The sequence below is a fragment of the Glycine max genome, chromosome 18, assembly GCF_000004515.6.
Source record: "Glycine max cultivar Williams 82 chromosome 18, Glycine_max_v4.0, whole genome shotgun sequence".
Classification (NCBI taxonomy): Eukaryota; Viridiplantae; Streptophyta; class Magnoliopsida; order Fabales; family Fabaceae; genus Glycine; species Glycine max.
This window is the reverse complement of record NC_038254.2, coordinates 57,444,810-57,467,564: the sequence shown is the minus strand read 5'-3', so window position 1 is coordinate 57,467,564 and position 22,755 is coordinate 57,444,810. Positions and strand designations below refer to the sequence as shown.

The 22,755-nt window shown below is 32.4% G+C and overlaps 3 protein-coding genes across 3 annotated transcripts; all 3 read left to right on the top strand.

Annotated features, from left to right (window-relative positions):
• Nucleotides 1–13,667: 13,667 nt before the first annotated feature.
• LOC100809271 (protein PLASTID MOVEMENT IMPAIRED 2) lies at nt 13,668–16,257 on the top strand. The gene is made up of 3 exons (XM_003551788.5): nt 13,668–13,838; nt 14,053–14,124; nt 14,242–16,257. The coding sequence occupies exons 2-3, from the start codon at nt 14,053–14,055 to the stop codon at nt 16,015–16,017; spliced, it is 1,848 nt and encodes a 615-aa protein (XP_003551836.1). The 5' UTR covers nt 13,668–13,838; the 3' UTR covers nt 16,018–16,257.
• Nucleotides 16,258–19,768: 3,511 nt separating this feature from the next.
• Nucleotides 19,769–20,428, top strand: LOC106797044 (uncharacterized). Its single transcript, XM_014770731.1, has one exon. The coding sequence runs from the start codon at nt 19,769–19,771 to the stop codon at nt 20,426–20,428; it is 660 nt and encodes a 219-aa protein (XP_014626217.1).
• Nucleotides 20,429–20,633: 205 nt separating this feature from the next.
• Nucleotides 20,634–21,781, top strand: LOC100808732 (uncharacterized). Its single transcript, XM_014771180.2, has 2 exons — nt 20,634–21,376; nt 21,509–21,781. Exons 1-2 carry the CDS (start codon nt 20,783–20,785, stop codon nt 21,599–21,601), a joined length of 687 nt encoding a protein of 228 aa, XP_014626666.1. The 5' UTR covers nt 20,634–20,782; the 3' UTR covers nt 21,602–21,781.
• The last annotated feature ends 974 nt before the right edge of the window (nt 21,782–22,755 follow it).

The following is a 22,755-nucleotide window of genomic DNA, read 5'->3' as shown; positions in this document are numbered from 1 at the left end:
ATTCTTTATTCTCTTTTGATTGTCGCACGCGTTTTGTTGTCTCATACATACAACCTATGTTAGATGAGGGAAATAATAATAAGTAGAGTGATACACAAATGACTCTTAGTTTTATAAATTTCATCTAACACCTCTCGTTTTTTCTATTTTTCTTTTCTTTATCATATCATAAATTTTATTAAGCATATCTTTTTGTTTTCTCTATGCATTGGATAACTTATTGGATGCTAAACATTTTACATAATAATACAGCCAAGGACAAATATTAATTGGTAGAAACCTTTTGAATTTAAGTTAAATTGCACTGTGTTGGAAAATTTTCTTTTTCAATTCCTGTTTTGGTTAAACTAATAGAGGGAACAACTCTAGATTGCGACACTAGCTAGCTGGGATAGAGACAGCCACTCCCACACCTTGAAACAAAATGTAGCACAAGAAAACATCGACTGCTGTGCGGGTTTGGCATCAGATGCACTACAATAAATTAGAGCCTACCCAGATTGATTATGTGCAACAGTCCAATCCTTCCTTCACATTCTTGTCCATGCTTTTCTTCACATGATTAATTTTCATGTACGTGCAGGAAAAGTTAATTAGTAGATATGATCGAAATCAGTAGCCTATTGCTATATATGACATGCTATATAAGAAAACTTGGTGATGTAAAAATTTCTCAGAATCAACAAGTTGGTTTGAAGAAAAATCTAAGTAACAAATATATACGTAGAATAAAATTTGTTAACATACTTTGAAAGAGAAGTGAGGAGAAGCGTGTGGAAAACTAAGATAAAGAGAATGCTTGAGAAGAGAAAGAGGGAGGTCAAGAAGAATGTATCATCAAAGAAAAAGAAGCAATGATTTATTATAATAAACTAGGAGTGGGCCAGCCTACTTTGCAGGCTTAGAAACCCGTAAAATGTGAAAACCAACGAAAGGAGAAACCGAGAAAGTAAAGGAGATGAGGCACAAAGAAGGAAAAAAAACACTATCACACACCCCGTGGCTGCTGGGGTGTTCGAAAGAACTTGTTCTAATTCTAATCAAAATTTAAACTCAATTGATTTTTTTAAGTACCATTTAAGTATCTTTTCGATATATCTCTTTTGTGATAATCCTAGAATATCCCGAGATTGATCTCGACGTATCTAAAGTCCTAATACAAAGGAGGTGTCACCAAGATCTTTCATTTCGAAGTTTCTTAATAGAAATCTCTTGGTTTCCTGCAACATGCCTATATCATTAGTCGTAAGCAGTATGTCATCAACATATAAGACCTGGAAAATGTATTTTCTCCCACTGAATTTGTGATACACACAATCATCAACAAGATTCATCTCGAAACCAAATGAGAGAATTACTTGATGAAATTTGTGGTACCATTTACGAGATGTCTGTTTTAGCCCATAAATAAATTTTTTCCGTTCGCAAATCATATTCTTTGGATTTCCTGACACAAAGTTTTCTGGTTGCACCATATAAATTGTCTCATCAATATTGTCATTGAGAAACCAATGGGTTTCACACCTTCCGGTAATGGGACAAGTTCCTAAACTTTGTTATCTTGCATGGACTTATACTCCTCATTCATTTCTTGAATCCACTTTTCTGAGTTGGAATCTTGCATAGGTTGATGGAAGTTGATTGGGTCATCTTCCATCATACAATTATTTTCCTCATGTTCCTGGAAAAATACCACATAATCATTTGGAATAACACTTCTCCTTTCTCTTGTAGATCTCTGCAAAGGTATTGACTCATGAAACATAGGTTCTTGAGGATCTTGAGTTTGTTCTTCATGAACGACCAAATTATCTTGAGTGGGGGATTCAATAACAATATCTTGTAGAGGTTTCGAATTTGCTTTATCAAAAGCAATTGTATGAATCGATTCTGGAATTGTTACTGATTCTTCCTCTAAGATAAAGTCTCTAACCTTATTCTTCCCCCCAAACTCAATATCCTCAAAGAATGTAACGGTTTCCATCTCAAAAATTGTCTTTAATTTGAGATCATAAAATTTATAGTCATTGGATCTTTCAGAATAACCAATAAAGTAGTTACTCACTGTTCGAGAGTCCAATTTATTTTCATTTGGCTTATAAGGCCTTGTCTCAGCTGGATATCCCCATACACGAAAATGTTTTTGACTAGGCTTTCGCCCAGCCCAAAGCTCATAAAGTGTTATGGCAGCTGCCTTAGTTGACACTCTATTTAGAATGTAAGCTGCAGTCTTTAGTGTCTCTCCCCAGAGTGTCTCTGGTAAGTTAGAATGACAAATCATGCTTTTTATCATATCCTTAAGAGTTATGTTTCATCTTTCAGCCACACCATTCATGCTAGGTGACCCTGGCATGGTGTACTGTGGGACGATTCCACATTCCTCTAGGTACCTGGCAAAAGGTCCCGAATGTTGTTCACCTGAACCGTCATATCTGTCATAATATTCACCATCACGGTCAAATCTGACACATTTTATTCTTTTTGTTAAGTTGATTTTCAACTTCAACTTTAAATATTTTGAACACATCCAAAGATTGTGACTTGTCATGTATAAGAAACAAGTATGCATATCTGGAGTAATCGTCTATGAATGATATAAAATATTGTTGACCATTCCATGAAGGTGTATGAAATGGCCCACAAATATCTGTATGTATCAATTCCAAGACGTTTGTAGCTCTATATGCACCTAATTTCTTGCTTTTGGTTTGTTTACCTTTAATGCATTCAACACAAACATCAAAGCTTGTGAAATCAATGGAATTCAAGATTTTGTTTAACACAAGTCGTTCAATTCTGTTCTTAGAAATGTGACCAAAACGCTTATGTCATAATGCTTTCGAGTTTGTATTATCAATTCTACGCTTAGTACCACGCAATTATGCATTAAAGGATTCACGATAGGAAGCTACAATATCAAGTAAATATATATTATCATTAACCTAGAGTGAACCAGTTCCAATAATATCTGAATTAAAAGACAACCTGAACACATTGTTTCCAAATGAACAAAAATAACCCAATTTGTCCAAATAAGAAACTAAAACCAAATTCTGTCTAGATGACGGTACAACAAAAGTGTCTTTCAAATCCAAATAAAGACCAGTACATAATAATAATAATCTAAAGTGCCCTATAGCTTCCACTTCCACTGATTTACCATCTCCCATCTTTCAGAATCAATTGGCTTCCAGTAGCCTAGGCAAACATGCATTGGAACACGGGTGTTAGTAGTGACACCAAAATCTAACCACTCTAGGTACTGAAGCTAAAATTGACCTCAGAACATACCAAAGTAAGAAACATATCCTTCTTTGCACGTCAAGCAACATGATATTTGGTACATTTCTTCTTTACATGTCCAGGCTTACGGCAAAAGAAAGCGTTTTTTCAATTTCAGCAAAGAATTCTTTGGCACTAAATTATATCTGAAACAGTGCCCCAAAGACCTCAGGAATGTCACGCCCTTAATGATCATAAGACTCATGCGATTTGAGTGATCCCACTTCTCATGAAGTTTCTTCTGTTCAGAGGTATTGGAATCCGTAGGAGGAGAGGGTTTCTTAATCCTTAATGCAAGGTCTAGATCCATGTAGCCAAAAACAATTTTCCATGTTCTCTTGCCCGTCTTTAAAATTTGCACCATTAAGAATGGAAACCAAATTCAGATTAGCAGATATAGAAACAACAAATGAAAAGATCAAAACAAATAATAAAATAAGCTCACATAATAGTCATCATCGATCATTTAAATCATGGTATATCTCGTCTCAAGAAGCGCAGTTAATATAAGTCTTTGGACAGTGAGATTAGTTGCTAGTGATATCCTTATTGTAATGTTCAAACATTGATAATAAAAGCATGTAAAATAACAACCCATATTTTGATGTGACTTATCATTCACCTGCAAAGTATCATAATTATCACATGTTTATCTTTGGGCCAATCACCATTAACATTTAACATTTCTCATGAATAATCTACACAAGAAAGGTCACTTTGGTGATATCTTGATTCAATTGGCTCATTTAAATGCTAAATAATTAATATGATATACCATAACTGAATTTTGAGCATTGATGCATCAAATCCAAACTTAAAATATTTCTTGAGTAAATTATTTTAACTATTTATTTATTTTAAATTTTAGAAGCCCGTGATTATTATTTTAATATACTGCGGTGACCTCTAAACGTAACAACAAACACATAAATGATGCATTTAAATTTATACCTATTATCCCACATGAAATATGTGCATGTTACTCATAAAATGCATAACCCATTAACACATCAAATTGTTATGCTTGCACCTTAGTGTTACTCTACATGTGTTACATTGATTTATTGTTACCAAGTATCATTTACTACGTGTGAATTTGTCATGCTTATAGCATGTAAATAACATTACAAAATCATTTTCAGGTAACGTGTCCATATTGCCAATCATGCAATATACTTTGAACAATTGTCATCTTAATTTGATGTTATCAATCACCTTTATATCATTGTTCAGTCCACAGTAATGTGATAATCTTATCTTGTTCCTCAAAACATTGTATCTAATGTGTGTATTGTCCAAACATCACATTTTATTTCCACTTTTTCTTCTTTCCATTTCTCTCTCCCTTGATTTTCCATCACTTGCTTATCATATATAACTATTTTTTTCTCTTCTCCTCTTTGTACTGTTCTCAAAATGAGTTGGAGGGATTTAATATTTTACTTTCACAATTTTTCAGTGAAATAAAAATATTGCAATCAATAAAATCTACTATTATATTATAAAAAAAATACTATAGTCAATATCTACACGCGCACTGACCAGACACACCCTACTCAAGTTACATGTGTTTTCTTAATTTGAACACTTGTATAATTATAACACATAAATTACTTATTTTCATACTTCCATTCTATAATTATTAATATAAATTCATTATTTTAGTTGTTAAATAATTAATTATAATAAAATGATTAAAAGTATACATTTAACTAAAAACATAATTTCAGTTTCTAATTTTTTATTTTTAAGATCTTGGTTATTTATTAATTTTCTCGGTTGAATTAAGGCCTAATTAATAATTTAATACATGGTTTATTTAAAAATATAAAAGTAATTCTTTAAAACATGAAGTGAGTTATTTTTAGGAGACCAGTCCCTTTCTTATCTTAATTTGATAAGAAAAACAATTATCAATATTTTCAAATCATGTCATACATAAATTATAATTTATTTATAAAGGTATTTTAAATTTTATAATGGCCAAAAAATTCTTTTAGAAATTATGCCATTTTTTTAAATATTAAATATGAAAAAAATATAAAGTATCAATGAATAGACAACAAAAGTAATCCTAGAGGTCATTCAACAATTAAAAAATAACAAAATCCTAAATAATAAGTTATAATATAAGTTACTAATACAAATGTTTATTATTTATTGTTTATAAAAAAAGAAGTATGGATATCCATTAAAATACAAGAACAAATCAAATTTACCAAAAAAATAAAATAGATACAAAATATTTTAATTAATTTTCTTAATAAAAAAAGTAATGATATATATTAAAATGTCAAAAGTGTGAGATTTTAAGATTTCACATGAGTGAATCAGGTAGCAATCTACTTACTTCACAAGCACACCCCTCTATGAGCATCGTCTACAATGGACACTACCAGGAACAGCAAGTTACGAGGTTACTAGCTATCAAGGGTCACAACCTACTAAGTAAATTCACCGAATTGTTTTCGTTATCGTTGATACATCGAGCAAATACTTGAGAAAGTCTTTGGTGCTTGCTTCAACTTATACAAAGTTCCATCTGATCTTAACCATTTATCACAAAGGTTGCTCAATGAAGACCATTGATATTTTAATAATTTTAGAGACTAAATTGAAACTAAGTTATAAAATAGCTATTCACTATTACATTATCATATGAGCAACATAACCACAAATAATTCATAAACAAAATAAGTACAAATTTGAATACAAAAGCTTAAGTTAAATCTCTATTGTTTCATTTAAAATGGTAGTCGTTTCCGAGTGCCTACTTACAAAATTAGGTATATCACAATCATGTCTTACCATGAGATTGGTTAAAATTGGAGAAAGAAGATGAGAAATTAATTTTAATGAAGAGAAGGAAAGAAAAGGTCCCTTTGTTTGGTTTATTCTAGATAATAGAAGGAGATGGAAAGAAAAATATATATCTTATTTGGTTTATAAGAGAATGCGGGACAAAACATAAATAATATATTATTATATACTTGAAAATAATAACGAAGGGTATGAATATAAAATAAGCTAACAAAATAATATGATTTTTCAATTTAAAAATTACAAATAATGTGTTTCCTCCAATATCAGACTAGAGAAAGACAGAAAGAAATGTAGTTCTTTTATTTTCCTTCCCCTCTTAATTTCTAAATCAAATAAGATGAGTTAAAAAAATCTAAATGATCCGTTATTTCTCTACACCAAATATAGACATAATGTTCGAAAAAGAATGATGGATAGATATTTATTATACGATTTTAAAAATAATGTATTAATGCAACGATCTAATTAAAGAAAAAGAAATTTTAAAAAAAAGTTAACTCATCTTATCATATTTTTTTTATTGATTAATTCTTTAATGACTACCCTCAAGTCAATATAAACTATTGAATCACATCATGTAATTTTCTTTTTAAAACTTGAGAGGGTCTCAATGAATATCATGGGTTCTTTGCATTATTTTGTCCTTCCATAATTCGTCAATTAGGCTTATTTGGATGATGAAATCATTGTTTGGGGATGGAAGGATATCCTTTTGAATCACAAAGAGCTTCTCCTTTTGGAACCTTAAAAGGTGTAGGGCTAATAGGTTGGTTAGCCGTTTAGGTGGTTGGTAAACACACGTGCGTTTGATGATAATAAGCCTGATTTTGAGTGAAATTATGTTTAAACTAAGTTTACTTCTAAAAGCTTCTTTAAGTAAAAATGAAAAATATAATTTTTGTATTGGGTTAAAATATTATGTTAATTTATCACAATTTATTTTTGACATAAAATTTTATAAACGTAGATCGCTTTATCATAAATCACTTGTAATCTTGTGTGTAAATTTCCTTTTTTCTTCCTTTATCTGTCTTCTTTGTTCTGTAGTTAAAATCGATTCTTAATTATTTGATTATAATTGTTCATTGCAACAAACAGAAACAGCAAATATTTCGATGAGTGTACTATTGATCTTGTAATCGTTGACTTCTTTTCCATAATAAGAAGTTAGGAACCATATTTAAAGTTTCTTTCTGGGGTTCAAAACAAGAATACTTAAAATTAGCTAGTCAAATCTAATTAAACCTACAAAACAGTTAACAAATAAAAATAAAAGTAAATAAATTGAAAACGCCTTATATTTGACGACCATAATAACAGAGTATGTTTGATAATATTTTCAGCATCAACGAAAGTGCCGGCTAGCCTAATATTTGACGACCATAAGAACAGAGTATGTTTGATTTTTTTTGATGCCTTATACGGTTTTAATTTGTGTGTCTAAGAATATAGTAATCAATTTTATTTAAATACGCAATAATATGTGTTAGACGGATACAGCAACTGTAAAGTGAGAAAATGCATTTGTAAAAAAGTATATAATTATGCTCATTAATTAGAGAACTAATTGTTGAAATTATAATTATGATAACCAACTATAAAGTGATTATAAAGTTCATTTATCTTTTTTCCTTGGAAAAACCTTATCCAGACCGTGAAGCATGTCTGACCAAGTAGAAGTAGCATTTTAATTTTCATCAACATTTCAAGTAGATAGAATGCCTTCTAAGTTCTAACAACCCCTTCCATTTTAAAATATATTTGAAATTACAGATAATATTCAAATTACGGCCATAAGGTGAATAAAGTTTTGAATACATAAAATTAACTGAAAGTTAAGAAATTAATTAATAATTAAAAATTAAAATATTATCTTATTAAATCATAAATATTTATAAAAATAACTAATTAGAAACTATCTGTTAATGATCTTCAACAACTCAATCAATCAAAATGATAGCTTAACGCACTAGGCACAGTAGATGGCGGCTAGGAGACGAAACCAATGGCAAGATTCCTATATTACCCCTTTGGCACCTCTTGTTTGGTTGCCCTGCCTCTGGCTTTTGAGTCAACGAAAAGGTGCACCAACTCTCCCTCAACCAAACCTCATGGTCTCACTTGGTATGTTGGATTCCATAAAAATTATTGTGCAATTTTGTAATATATCCCTTGGCTTTCATATTAATTACATTCTCTCCTATCTATACTTCTTTTTTATTTTCTCATTCCAAAATAAATGGGAAAGGATATAATAGAAAAAAATTAAAGCTTATTGTAAAATAACAATAAAATGGATAAAAGAAAGTACTAAATCGTCAAACAAAATAATAGAGGTAGTATATGAAAAATATCTCAGTCTTAAAGTGTATCTTAGAGATTATTATCTCTATACCTTAAACACTATAATTTCAACAACAACAAAAAAAAGAGAGCACAATAGGGTTTGCGGACACAAGATTGATATAACTTTTAAATGAGTAAACCTATAGCATCCAGAGCACGGATTGCCTCACAACAAAATGCGTTGGCTCGCTATCGTCGAAGCATCAAATCACTTGATGAATTTGGCATAGGTGTAAGTTGGGAAATCTTGGACAAAAGGTGTGTGTCAAGTTAAAGAAACAAACACCAAAATTTCAGAGATCTTGAAAGCCAACAAAATAATAAGTAAATCAGACAAAATGGTTTAAATATATTTTATTCAGAAACAAGGTTAAGGGTATAATCTCTAAGTCTTTCTGTTGTATGTGGTACCGCAACCACCTACGCACGAATAACAGCAATAGTAGCTTCATGGGAACCATTTTCAAGAAAGGCATCCATTTCAACACGTATCTTGTCAACAATCTGGAAGATATTTTATTTGATCAAGCAATTTGAAATGGGGAACTGCATTAGCATCAAAATTTAATCAGAAAACCGGGAGAAATATTGGTGATAGATACCATCTCATTTTTGAAGTGTTGAGTCACAGCACCAAATGCATCTATGCTGGCCATACTTTACGGTCAGGTTTTGGTCAGATCCAAGAGTAACAAGGGCAGGCAAAACATGAGTTGAAGCAACCTTTGCATCAATGTGTGGCACCTATTAATGAACTCCTCTGTGTTAGTTTTGGCATATGTAAGAGATGCAACAAGGAAATAAGGAAACAATAAGCTTACAATAACTTTCAGCAACTTAGCAGCATTTACTTTGATGCTCGCATTAGAGCTGACAATCATTTCCCATTGTATATTAAAGATCATACCATGCTTTTCTTCATATATGCTGCATTGCAAAGAATGCTCATTATGAATATTGGAGGAAAATACAATAAATTTTAAGAATGTTTATGGTGCTAAATGCTAATTATACCAAATGAAGCGGATAGCATTAACAATATCAGGAGTGTGCTTGGTTGGTTGATTCTGCATGGAATTGTCTTCCAGTAGCAGCTTCCTCAAAGATTCTGCTAACTGTTCATGTTTTCCAGGAGCACTAAAAACCCCAGCCAACAGAAGCGGAAGGACACATTGTAGAGAGCCTATCAGCAACAGCAGACCTTGGTCTCAAACCTACAAGTGAAAAGTCAAATACCAAGTAATTATGTGGAAAAAAATCACAGAAATATTGAAGAATTGATTACCTTTAATTATTGAATGGATGGAAGTAGGAAAAAATGTCAAAACAGCATCATCCCCAACAGCTACTAAAAATACTGGAAGCATTGTGCATGTCACGTAGGAATCCCCAAAACTTTCAGAAACAGATAACAAAAACTGTGTTTAAATGACTTATGCCAGCAAAAGCTCCGAACAAACTATGATCAGAAGTCATAAAATAATTAAATTAAAAACTTCAAAAGATAGACAAGTGACCTTTGAAATTTAACTTCCTAAATTATCTTCTTTCTGAGGTAACAAGCAAGCCAGCTGTATCAAATTAGGAAAGCACTCAACATGCATCCATTCAAAGGCATCCCATTCAACTTGCCCCCTATCAAAAAATGGAAACCATTAAAGATCATTAACAGCTTTGATAGTGAGGTCAAACAGTTTATCATTCAGCAGTGTATGTAAATGTGCTATGCATGTCCAGTGGAATGCATATAGATTACAACATGAATCAACAAGATTCAGATGGAAGGATGTGACATAAAGACTAAAGGTAATTGCCGTAAACCATTCTTGCTAAGCTTACCTAGCATACAATTGGGTAGTTTCTGTAATGGATGAAAAGGGGCATGTCTCAATTACTTTCAGCTGAACCCAAGAAAGCAATTCCGCCAGCATTCTCAACAGAATATCTATATTCCAGCGCTCTCTTTCACCCAAGACACGGAGAGTTGACTCAACGGATCGTTCAACCCCAGAAAGAGGTGGACAATGCTGCAGAATGGTGCAAGAATTTCCACTTAGAAAAAGAAATATTTGTCAAGAATGAAATTCTCAATCACAAGGGAGCAGTGACAGTACAAAGACAAACAAATACCAGGGCAGAGTTTACAGTATGAGAAAGCAAAAAATTGCATTATTACTTATTAGCCAAAAGGTAGCTAGTGGGTGTCAACAAACTATAAATGGGTTTGATTCTGCACAATATTTTGATTTTGGGAATATATTAAACAAGATTAAACTAGAACTGATACTCAGCAGTATAGCAGTATCATTTGCAACACATATACATATAGAGGAACTGCAGAACACTAAGCCTTATGATCATTTGTTCCACAAGTCATATGCTACAACCTTTTGAATGTTTAATTTCGTATTCTAATCTCCCAAAGAATTTCTTCCACTCAAAATTGAAGAAGCTGGAATGCGGTGAGGAGGTAGTTCACCACCCAATTGCACAGCGACTATCTCTCCACGTCCACCTGCGTAAAAATAGGTGCATGGCTTGTCATTTGCATCCTCATATGAACTTTACGTTTTAGTTTTCGCTTAAATGGTAACTTACCGTTTTTATTGCTTTTTTTTTTTATCCTGTAAGTTTTTTTTCCTATATTTTAATCGCTGCAACTTTGCATTTTCTTTTTCAATTTGGGTTCATGTGAGATGTTTTTTTTTTCGTTTTAGCTTATGTAAGTTTTTATTTTTTTAATTTTTGTTTTAATAAAATTTTAATCTTTTTATTTATAGTCGTTGAATTTTACATAAATCAAAATTAAAAAAACATAAATTTATAAGGATTAAAAATAAATAAAATATTTTATAAGAATTAAAATTGAAAAAATATATATCACATGATCTAAAATTTTTAAAAAAAAACTTTTAAGAATCAAAATTTAGAAAAGATTAACTTACATGAAATAAAAACATATCACTTTCTCACAGCATTTTTTAAAAAAATCCTTTAATGTTTTATCATTTGTTACACTAATTTGGTTGGTCATCTTGTTCTGTGAAACATTAAAAAGTGAAAAATATCATGTTATGTGAACATTTAGCACATTAGTTAAGATTAACATTAGTTGCAAAAATTTTTTTAATAGAAAGTCTATTTTTGCCTAGTAAAATCATTTTAAAAGATTCAAACGATATTTTTTTAATTTAAGCTAGAGACCATCTACATATTTAAATTAGCATTCATATTTGATCAAAATTTCACGTTAAGACTCACTAAAAATTATTTTTGTGATCCCTATTTGAGTTATGTAAAAATTTAATTTAAACACACTATAAATTTAAATTAATTTAAGTTAAATTGTTCTTTTCACCTCTTTTTTTAATTAATTTGTGCAATGCAGTCTCTTTATTATTAAAAGTATTATTAAGTTCAAAATTTACAAAATTGAATCAATGTTGTCCTTTCCGTTCCATTAATAGTAACATTGTTAGCAAAGTTGGGCACGTGTTCATTTCACAAATTTTGTCCAACTGAGCACTTCACCATCACATGGAACTAGGCTATAATCATTAGTGAGAAATCAAGCAAGAAGGACCACATTGCATATATTTTAGCAATTAGAGAACCTCATCAAGCATTTTAATAATAAATAGACCAAGTTAAACACAATAAAAAAATAAAGAGGTGAAATGAGTATTTTAATTTTTATAACATTGAAAACACATTTGAACAATATTGATCCATAAACATCTGTAATGTGGTCTATAATAATGGTAACGAAAATTATTGTTTGATGTCTGAAGCTCATCAAAGCAATTTTATATCGAAGATGCGGCCAATTCTTGGGCCAATGATTTATTGTGGCAAAGCTAGGAACGACTTCAGAAAATGCATAAATGATCAAAATTATGTGTGTAAGAATAAGATACTGATAAATTCATGTAAAAGATAAAATTTCAATTTAATTATTAAATGTGTAAATAGTGTAATTTAGCAGATAATTTGATAAAAAAAAATTACCCATACACTTTATAACTTAATAACAAATTAATCATAAAAAAAATTATTATCAAATTAGTTTTTGAGTATTTCAACTTAATGATAAAATAATTTTATAAATTTAACAACAAAATTATTTGTTGCACACTTTTTGTACATGATTAAATTTATATTTTTATCTTTTTGAAAATTATATCATCATATCATACTTTTGGGGATAAATTAACTATTTACCCTTAAAAAATATGATAAATTAATACAAGAGAGAGCCTAAAGCTATGACAAAAAGTAAAACTGTTTTGTTGCAGATTGTCGTTTTGTTCAGCATGGTTTTGACAGCCTCCATTTAACTCTTATGTTCATTTTCTGCCATTCCCTTTATTAATTACTAGCCTGTTACTGAAATATATCCATTTTATTTTATCGTGTTGTAGGTATAAAGTATGTACTTCATCAAAAAAATTTACTGATTATTTTAATAAAATATCTTGTTTCAATTATATTTTTTCATATAAGACTTGAAATCAAAACTTTACTTATAATTTGAATCTAGTTCTAATCAAAACAATAGTATAATATTGGTTGGAAATTAAACTATGATTTTTAAAATTAAACTAAACCTATTAAAAAAATCCTTAACAATATTTAAACATCCTTAAAAATAGAACCCTAACAAAATCTTTAGTCATAAACACAATCAAGGGTAATTTACAAGTCTATAAACTTTATTACAAACTTCTAAAATAGAAAAACATATTTTAAAAAATTCAAATAGTTTAAAATTTTAGAGATTAATTTAAAATTGAGATCTGAATCAATTATGTAAGATTGTTTCAAATTAAGTAGTAGTCTTGATTCTGGGTTCTAAGTATGTTAATGCATTAAATACTTGGAATGAAAGCTTTGTTAGTGATGATGATTCTATTCATATATAGTTGTTTCTTAAGAGAATACTGTAATCTATAAAAGAAGTTTAGGGAGTGAAAAGTTATTCAAATAGAAATAATTGCTCTAGCGTTGAAGGACAAGTCAATGATAGCAGAAATTTGTTTTACTAGAAGAAACATTAGAGAGCACAATTTTCAATTTTTGACTACTAGCAAGAGTTTACTACTACGACGAAACAGACAAAGGAGTGAAAATGAAAAGTAGGTGGTCCCGAGATATATTGGAAAAACAAAGCATTGGGACCTTAAAATGTAACGAAAAAATTATAAAAGAAATAAGAAAGGGACAACAAGCGATGTGTCCAATTCCAGTACCAGCCAGTCATCGATACTCCCTCCCTCTTCTTGTTACATACGTTCTTGTTTAGGCCATTTGAGCACAGAATTCTCAACCACAATTTTAACGTTACTTTTTAATTTTATCAGCTAACCAGGCATCAAGCATAGTCTCAGGTATGCACTTGCTTCCTTTTTTATGCTTTCATATATATCACTGTTTAGATGTCACGTCACATAGTGGCTAGTTCAGGTAACAGAAAGAATTTGCTTCATGTTGGTGTTTAATTGAAACTGATATCTTAGGATAAACTAAAAATGAACATTTCTGATTATCTGAATTAAGCTTATATAGTATTGGAAAAATTTGTTAATACCTTGGCAAAATCAGATGGATGGTGTAAAGCTTGGTAGCAAAAGAGTTGGATCAGTTAATGCTGCTGTTAACTTCTATGATGATAAGGTATGTTTAGCTTCAGAGAACAGAAGCAAACCTCTCTTATGTATTTGCAATTTGTGAACTGGTGAAGCATTTTTTTTTATCAAATCTTTAATTCTTTTTTTCTCTCAAAATTCTCAGAAGCCCTCTTCAAGAACAAAGGAACTCCACAGAGCAAGAAGGGATATTGGAAGGTACAAGGAGAGCAAATGGACTGCAGAATCTGCAAAAGCTCAAGCAGAATCTGAGCTTTCGAATGCGAAGAAGACAGCAAACCATCTTTCTTCTATGCTTGAGGAGTCAAATTACAAGGCAAAAACACAAATGAGAGATGTAGAAAGACTAGAGAAGTGGGGGAAGGGCCAACATGGGACAATTGTTGTTGCAAAGAGGAATGAAAATTTTGAGTATGCACAAGTCATGAGAGAGTTGGAATATCTCAAAAAGGAACTGTTCAAGCTTAAGCTTGATGTGGCTTATGTGATGGAACAGAAATCGCGGGCAGAGAAGGAAATTGAAGCATCAAACTCGAAGATGCTATCATGTTTAACAACTGCAGAAGAACTTAGAAGGGAGATTGAGGAGGCCAACGAGGAGCAAGTACTTGCTGAACTGGCCAGGATTGAGGCTTCGAAAGAACTGACAGATATTGAGACCCAGAGAAAACAGGAAGCAAATGAATTTTCATTCAAATTGGAAAGCACGAGGAGAAAGTTGAAGGAGGCCATTGAAGAGATTGATGAGTCAAAGGAGCTTGAAATGAAATTGGCTGTGACAATATCAGATGTTGATTTCTTGCAGAATGAGTTAAAGTCAGTTAAGGAAATGGATAAAAGGGTTCAAGGAGATGGGAGTGCAAAGCAATTGGAAGGAAGATTCAAAAAAGGGGAGGAATCAGAAGACTCTATAGTGTTACAAACTATAACAGAAGAATTGGAGGCAGCTAGGAAAGAATTAGCTTTGGTTAGAGAAGAAGGTTTCCAGTTTATGGCCTCTTTGGATGTCATAAGAAATGAGTTGAAGCATGTCACTGCTGAGACAGATAGGTTGAAGAAGAAGGAAGGGAAAGTAGACTCAACAGTTCAAAATCTCAATTTCAAGATTTTGAGAGCAAAGTCTAAATTAGAAGCTGTGTCTGCTGCTGAGGAAAAGGCCAGATCCATAGTCATGAGTCTGTCTCATACTCTTGAAAAGCTGAAGACAGAAACAGAAGAAGCAAAAAAGGAAAATGAGGATGTAAGCCAGGAGGTTGCAGCCACCAAGGAAGAAATTCAAAAAGTTGAGTTGGATATAGACACGACCGAGGAAAGATTGCAAGGCGTCATGCAAGAGCTAGAAGTAGCCAAAGCATCTGAAGCTCTAGCCTTAGAGAAGCTGAAAACTCTTACTGAGAGGACCATGAGAGAAAGAGCTTTAACAGCACAGCATAGTTCCATGATCACTATCTCAAAATTTGAGTATGAGTATCTAACAAATCATGCAGCCTCAGCAGAAGAAATTGCTGATAAAAAAGTAGCAGCAGCTGAGGCATGGATTGAAGCTCTCAAGGCCAGCGAGAAGGAAATACTGATGGAAACAAAAATAGCTCAAAGAGAACTCAAAGAATCAAAATTGGAGCAAGAGCTGGAGGTTTACACCAAAGAGAAGATGCTTTCAAGAAGAGTTAGTAGTAGTGAGGAGCTTGACAATTGGCCAAGAAAACGCGAGAAGACTTCATCCAAGAACTTCCAGAGAGCCTTGTCTAGAAAGAGCATCAAACTTAATGGCACTATAACTCCTGCAAGGGGAGCAAAGTTTCAGAAGACTGCTTCACCTGCAGCTCGGCATATCAGTCCTTTTACTATTAAGAAGAGAAAGAAGGTAATACCAAATTTGACAAAGCTTTTTAGGGGCAAGAAAAACACTAGGGATAGATAGTGAATTCAAAATACAAAAAGTGATAATTATGGCTCTTTATCACTGCTAAAATTTAGAAGCAGGGAAGAGTGTGTGTGAGGCAACATATCTATTAGTGATTGCCGTGCAATTCCCATCACAGAACCCAAGTTCTCACTATGTCCCTTTTTCCCTTCCTTTTCATAATATCATTCCCACATGGCTCAAGTGTTTTTTTATCATTGTTCCATTCATAACAACGATAAAGGATTTTACTACTGATTACTAAAACAATTTTTTATTTTAGAATTGTAAAAATAACTGATAATTGATTATTGATGCACCTGTGGTGCTATTTAGAATGCAAGCCACTAATAAATTTTATCAGAAAATAATTCTAACACAATAAATTCCCATTAGAGCAAGATTTTTTTTCTTCTTCGACGAAAGGGAAGGATAGAATAGAGAATCCAAAATATCTGATAGCAACACCCAGGAAGAGACAGACACAGTACCTCAGGTCCATGAAGGCAGGCCCAAGAGAGGCACCACACGTCCTGTCCACTTGAAGGACTATGTGTAAATTGCTGCAAGCTTCATCCATGGATACACGGCCATAGAGCCATAGAATAGGTTAGTTACAACCATTTGGAAGTTGTTAGGACCATTATCAGTTTGTTAGTGATTTGTTAGGAATCTGTAAGAGCCATTATGGAATCTGTTTTCACCAAAATAGTGTATAAAAGCAGTTGCAAGTAATGAATTAATGGAGATGAATTTGCTTAACTTCAAATAGAATAGCACAGGAGGTTCCTTGTCCTCGGATTCAAGGGGTTCTTCATCCTATGTTCTTAACAACATCCAACTAGCTAGTCGTAAGAAGTTAATACCATATGACCCATCATCTCAATGTTTTGAAGACAAAAAGCAGTTCCATTGTTCAGCTTGGAATGCTAAAAAGTATAGGATTTTCTTACTTTTACATCAAAAGTGAGATAACCTTTGTTGTTCCATTTGTTCAACCATAAAGGAAGTGTATGCAAAATGTTCTAAGTCAAGCCTTAACCTCATAATCGTAAAATAAAAAGAAACAAAAAAAAAACTCAAAGCATAAGAACCAAAAGTAGCTATCATGTTGCTCACGATGTATCCTAAGTACAGAACAATATCATTGATTACTCAGTTCTCCCCTGCAACTTTAGTTAACAAGTGGCTAATACCAGCTGTTAGGGCTGATGATGAGGTCAAAGATGCTTGTAGAATGCTGACACCCTGCACCAACATCGTAAAGTTTACTGTAACTGCAAAATCTTCTGGCAAACCAATCTAATCTAAGGTAATATAAATTGACTTCATATTAAGCATACACTGTTGATGTGAAATTTTTTAGACTGTCAACTAATAAGAAATCATCCTTAAAATGACTATTTCAAGATAGTTATTATAAAATTGAAGAAACTTAATTGTCAATGCATATATTCATATAAATTTAAAGCAAACAAAAACACAAAATAAAGAGGTGAGGTGATTTGTGGAAACTTCTAAGGGAAATGCTCATGCCGTTTAGTAAAGATAAAACACAAATGGAAGATATTGGCATCACAACCAAATCCGCTGTTGCCATGTACAAAAGGAAATGGAAGAAAATGGAAGAAGAAGACCTCCAAAGTGAGTGAGTTTGACTCTATTTTGTGCCCCAAATGAACTCTCTCCAAAAAAGTATAGTGTAGCCTTTTATAATCTTCAAAACAATGCACAATCATGCTTTTTGAAAAAATTGTGCATTGCAGGTTGAGCACACATGCAAAGTACAACTAACTTAAGTGATCATACGTTAAGCCTACAAGAGTGCGTTTAGTGCCCATACTTGATACAATTGGCTTCTTTTGCTTCATGCACCGAGCGTGCCCTGGCACGCTGAGTGCATTACTCTAATTCTTCATACATTCTTTTGTTCATATATCCAAAAACTCTACAAAATAGAACAAAACACGATGAATTTACTAATTGTAGCATTCTTAAGATAAAAACTCAAAAGAATCTAAATTTTTATCTTTTTAAGTCAAAAGAAACATCAAAAGAGAATAAATTAAATAATCACTATGTAATTTAAGTGTACAAACTAAGTATGTATAACAATTATCATCTATGCAAAAGATATCTAATATTGTTATCAACAAATAAAATCATATTTAAGCAAAAATCAATTTTTTAAAATCTCACCCAAACAAACATTTAAATTGAGAAGGGAAATTTGATGTGACATGAAATGCAAGTTGAAGGAAGTGTAAATAAAGAAACCTCATTCTCAGTTATAGTCATGGTCATTTCATTCACTAAAGACATATCTTCTATTCCATAATTCTTGAGCAGATAAAAAACAGTATCCAAAGAGTCTGGCACAACTTTGAGATCATCCGTGATTATAAAAGTGGGATTTCTCTTAACAAAACCATCGAAGGCATTAGGTCTTTCAGGAGAAATTGGTTTTGCCAATGTGTTCCCACATCTGCATATTTTATTTCTGTAAGTGCTTAACATGATCGTATCGTGTCGACAATTGATCAAGTCGTTACATACAAAGTATTATGTGGGTGGTGTGTTGTCAATGTTTAGCCTCAGCTTCTTGCAATAAGCTTCCAATGAGTTCCTGGGTTGCAGTAGCATTTCTTTGCACATAACTGTGCAGAGATACTCTTTGTCCAAATTTTTCACACTTCGATAGAGTGAGCTCAGTGATCGAACTTCAATTGGCTGCATATTTGATTTCTCTTTAGCCACAAGTCTTGCAATGGTTCCTAAAGACAATGTTAAGAAGCTAAACAGAACATCCACGAAATCCTTTCTTGCCTGGGCAAAGAAAACTTTATTTCTTTATTTGTTTACTATAAGCTTTAAGATAACTGGATACACAGTTTCAATAGCAGCCATGGTAGCAGCAGGCAATAAAGGAGCTTCTAAGAGAGTGCAATTCTTTTTCTTATTTTTTGGTTGACAAAAGCTTTTTTAAGAGTTTCAACTTAAGTGTTTATATAAAAAATGTAGTCACATTGACTCTGCCTTTAATGAACCAAATTGTTTAGAGATGTGCATTGTGAAGAGAGATTCAAGGAGAGGAAAGTTGATGAAGAGAATTATAGAGGGAGTGGGACTGATCAAATATGACTGGTCACTTTGTTTTCATCTTTGCATGCTGTGTGACTGTGTCCATTGGCTTTTCACTTCACACTTCGTAAAATGAAACAGTTTGATTATGAAACGTGTGTTAAGCAACTTGAAATTGAAACATATGGTTCTTATAGAATATTTATAGAAGATGCGTTAAATAAAGATTTTTAACTATTAAGAAAATATTATTTTTAAGTTAAATTAAGAGTTAGTATAGTATAAATAGAGAGACAAAATGAGAGCCACCAAAAATAAATTAATAAGAACTTCATAAACAGATTCTCTAGTCTTACCCAACTGCTCAGCTCCCTTTCCTTGAAAATTGAAACGACTGCGGACGCACATTTCCTATAACCAAATCATTTCATTATACGAAGTGACTTCATAAAAAGTGGCACGAAATATGCAAGCAAAAATTCTCTTCGTTAACTTCCCTTTCCTTGAAACTCTCTTCACAATGCACAATTCCCGAAAAATGGATCATTAAAGACAGAGTCAAGGCCACTCTACATTTCCAATATAAATAGTTGAAACGCTTAAGAAAGTTTCAGTATTTTCAAGATTTCAAAAACAGCAAGAAAATTGTATTAGTATTCTCTTAGATACTCCTTTAATGTCTGCTACTATGGCTGATATTGTAAGTAAGCATCAGGTTACCTTGAAGCTTTGGGTAAACAAAGAACGCAACAAAGTTTTCTTTGCCAAGGCAGAAAAGGACTTCGTGGACGTTCTGATTAGCTTCTTAACATTGCCGTTGGGCACCATTGTAAGACTTGCGAACAAGGAGTCTAATATGGATCTAGTTGAATTTGGCTCACTGAGCTCACTATATAAAAGTGTGGAAAATCTTGATAATGAGTGTCTATGCACAGATACGTGCAAAGAAATGCTGCTGCGACCGAGGAACTCATTGGAAGCTTACTGCAGGAATATGAAGCTAAACATTGACGACACAGAACCCACCAAGTACTTGGTATGTAACGACTTGGTCAATTGTCGACACTACTACCCGGTCTTGTTGAGCACCTTCAGAAATAAAAGGTGCAGTTGTGGGAACACATTGGGAAAACCGATTTCTCCTGAAAGTCAATGCTCAAATGTTTTTGATGGTTTTGTCAAGAGTAATGCTACTTTTATGATCACGGACGATCTGAAAGTTTTGTCAGACTCATTGAATACTATCCTTTCTGTACTTATGAGCTCTGGATTAGAGAACGCGTCTTTGCTGACTGAAATGACAGTGTCTATAACGAAGACCCAGGTTTCTTTATTTACACTGCCTTAAATTTGAATTTCATATACCTTAAAGTGAGTTTAAGTTTACATTTGTAAAATTGATTTTGAAGTGATCTAAATTTTTTTATTCAGTATAAAATGTGAAAGTTGAGTTAATTGTAGTAATAAACTTATTATAAATCCAAACATGCATTAAGATGTTATGATCTAAAGTTGTGATTTTTAGCGATTGATTTATCTTTTTTTACAGGTAATACATCTGCTGAAGAGTTGTTTGCTCTCGAAAACAACTTTGACAGATACGTTCTTGGTAGAGAAACCGTATCTTGAAAGATTTAATAAGATAAAACTTGCTCCCTTAGATTTAAATACAAATGGTAGTGGGAAAATCAATATAAAGATAATGCAGAGAAAATCAAATGGCAAAATACTCTTTGCCCAAGGAAAAGAAGATTTTGCAAACTTTTTATTTAGTTTCCTCACTTTTCCTTTGGGAGCAGTGGTGCAGTTGATGGAATGCTGTTCTTCTATTGGCAGTGTGGATGCATTGTATAAGAGTATTGTTGATTTAGACGAAGATTATTGGACAACAAAGGAAACAAAGCACAAAGTCGTTCATCCTGTGATCGCTCCACAATTCAAATTAACCAATCAGCTACTCCCAATTTGTGATGCACCCATCCCCGAATATTTTTGTTTCACCAAAGACGTTTATGATGAAAGAGATTGTCAAAGAAAGCTTATTTCTTGGTTTCTAACTTCTGAACGTACGAGAAGAAAGAGGCGCACGGAAACATGCGAAGGTATGAAATTCGTTGATCCCATATCTGAGTCAGGAAAAGGTGAGGGATTTGCGAAAGGGCCGACAATGTACATGGCAACTGATGATTTGGTTGTGACACCTATGTCGTCCGATAGTTTGTTATCTTTGCTAAACCGTACGAACATTCTCGTTAGGGACTTGGAAGAGAAAGAAGTTAGCATTGGCGTCAAGGAGGTAAGAAGTCTCTTAATAAGCATATGACTCTTTATTTTATGATCATTGCTTGCTCTAAATTTATATTATCTATCTTAGATGGGTTTGCCAGATGATTTTTCAGTTTATATAAACTATCCATTGTTGGTGCAGGGTATAAGCATACTACAAGCATCTTTGTCCTCAACATCAGCTCTAACAGCCGGTCTCAGCCACTTGTTAACCAAAATTAAGGAGGAAAACTGAGTAATCAATGATATTGTTATGTTCTTAGACGGATTTTATTATGTTTTTGAAAGCAAAAAAGCAGTTTAATTTGTTCAACATGGAATGTTAAGTATAGAATTTTATATTTTATTTTACATCAAAAGTGAAATAACTGTATCATTGTCATCAGCTTTGGCAATCATTGTTTTCCACATCCTGGAGGTCACAGAAGCAAAAATCCCGTCTCAAGTTCCACCCCAAATCCCTGAAATAGTAAAATCCAATGGTATGGACTAGTGATCATACTGTATGGTACCCAACTTACTATTATATCTCTTAACTTTTCATGAAACAGTGAAGGCAAAGATTTATTGAACAATTTTTATAATAAGAACATAAAAATTGTAGAAAGAGAATTGGAAAACAAAGATACCAAATTATTGATCAGAGGTTTTGTGAATAGCATTACACAGATAACGAAGCTCAACTATTTTTAAGGTTGTTGGCTAAAAGATTAGAGATTTTGACAACTGGTTTGACTGACGAATTTGAAGATAATATTGATTATAGTGGTGCAGTTTGCAATCATCTTGGCTGCACAGCAGGATAATAAAAAAGACTAGTACAGTAGTACAATATATAAGGATTCTAACATTCTTTTTTAAAGAGAAAGAAGTTTACTAGGGAGAAGAAAAGGTAGATGGGTCAAGATATCCTCCAAAACGTAGCATACTAACAATTGGTATCAACAAATAGAAGTGACGGCATGCGATACAAATCTTTAGAAAAACTAGGTAAATTATTTCAATCGGAAATGCTAACTTACACTCTTTTTGGCACTCTCATTCCAACATTCTTTTTGTGATGGACTGAAATTTTTTTATATCATCAATTTTGATAAATCTCATATCTAAATTAGGAGAAAAAATCATTAAATGATATGTGAAATCCATTAAAATTAGTGATTTTTAACAAATTTCAGCCAATTATAAAGATAATATTGAAAATAAAGTGTCTGAGAGAATATCTTTAAGCTTCCAAACAATTTCTTTTAGATAACATGTCAAATTCTCAAATTTATTTCTATCTATAGAAATCAAATAGGCTTTGTAAAAAAATTTACTCCTACTAAGGTCTAAATAGAGGCAGAGAGGCTAAACATTAAATAGCCTCTACATTCCACCACCCAACTG

Coding starts and splice junctions, on each gene's coding strand:
- LOC100809271 (XM_003551788.5), top strand. CDS start 14,053: ATGGATGGTGTAAAGCTTGGTAGCAAAAGAGTTGGATCAGTTAATGCT. Junction 14,125..14,241: donor TTAACTTCTATGATGATAAG/GTATGTTTAGCT, acceptor CAAAATTCTCAG/AAGCCCTCTTCAAGAACAAA.
- LOC106797044 (XM_014770731.1), top strand. CDS start 19,769: ATGGCTGATATTGTAAGTAAGCATCAGGTTACCTTGAAGCTTTGGGTA.
- LOC100808732 (XM_014771180.2), top strand. CDS start 20,783: ATGCAGAGAAAATCAAATGGCAAAATACTCTTTGCCCAAGGAAAAGAA. Junction 21,377..21,508: donor TTAGCATTGGCGTCAAGGAG/GTAAGAAGTCTC, acceptor TTGTTGGTGCAG/GGTATAAGCATACTACAAGC.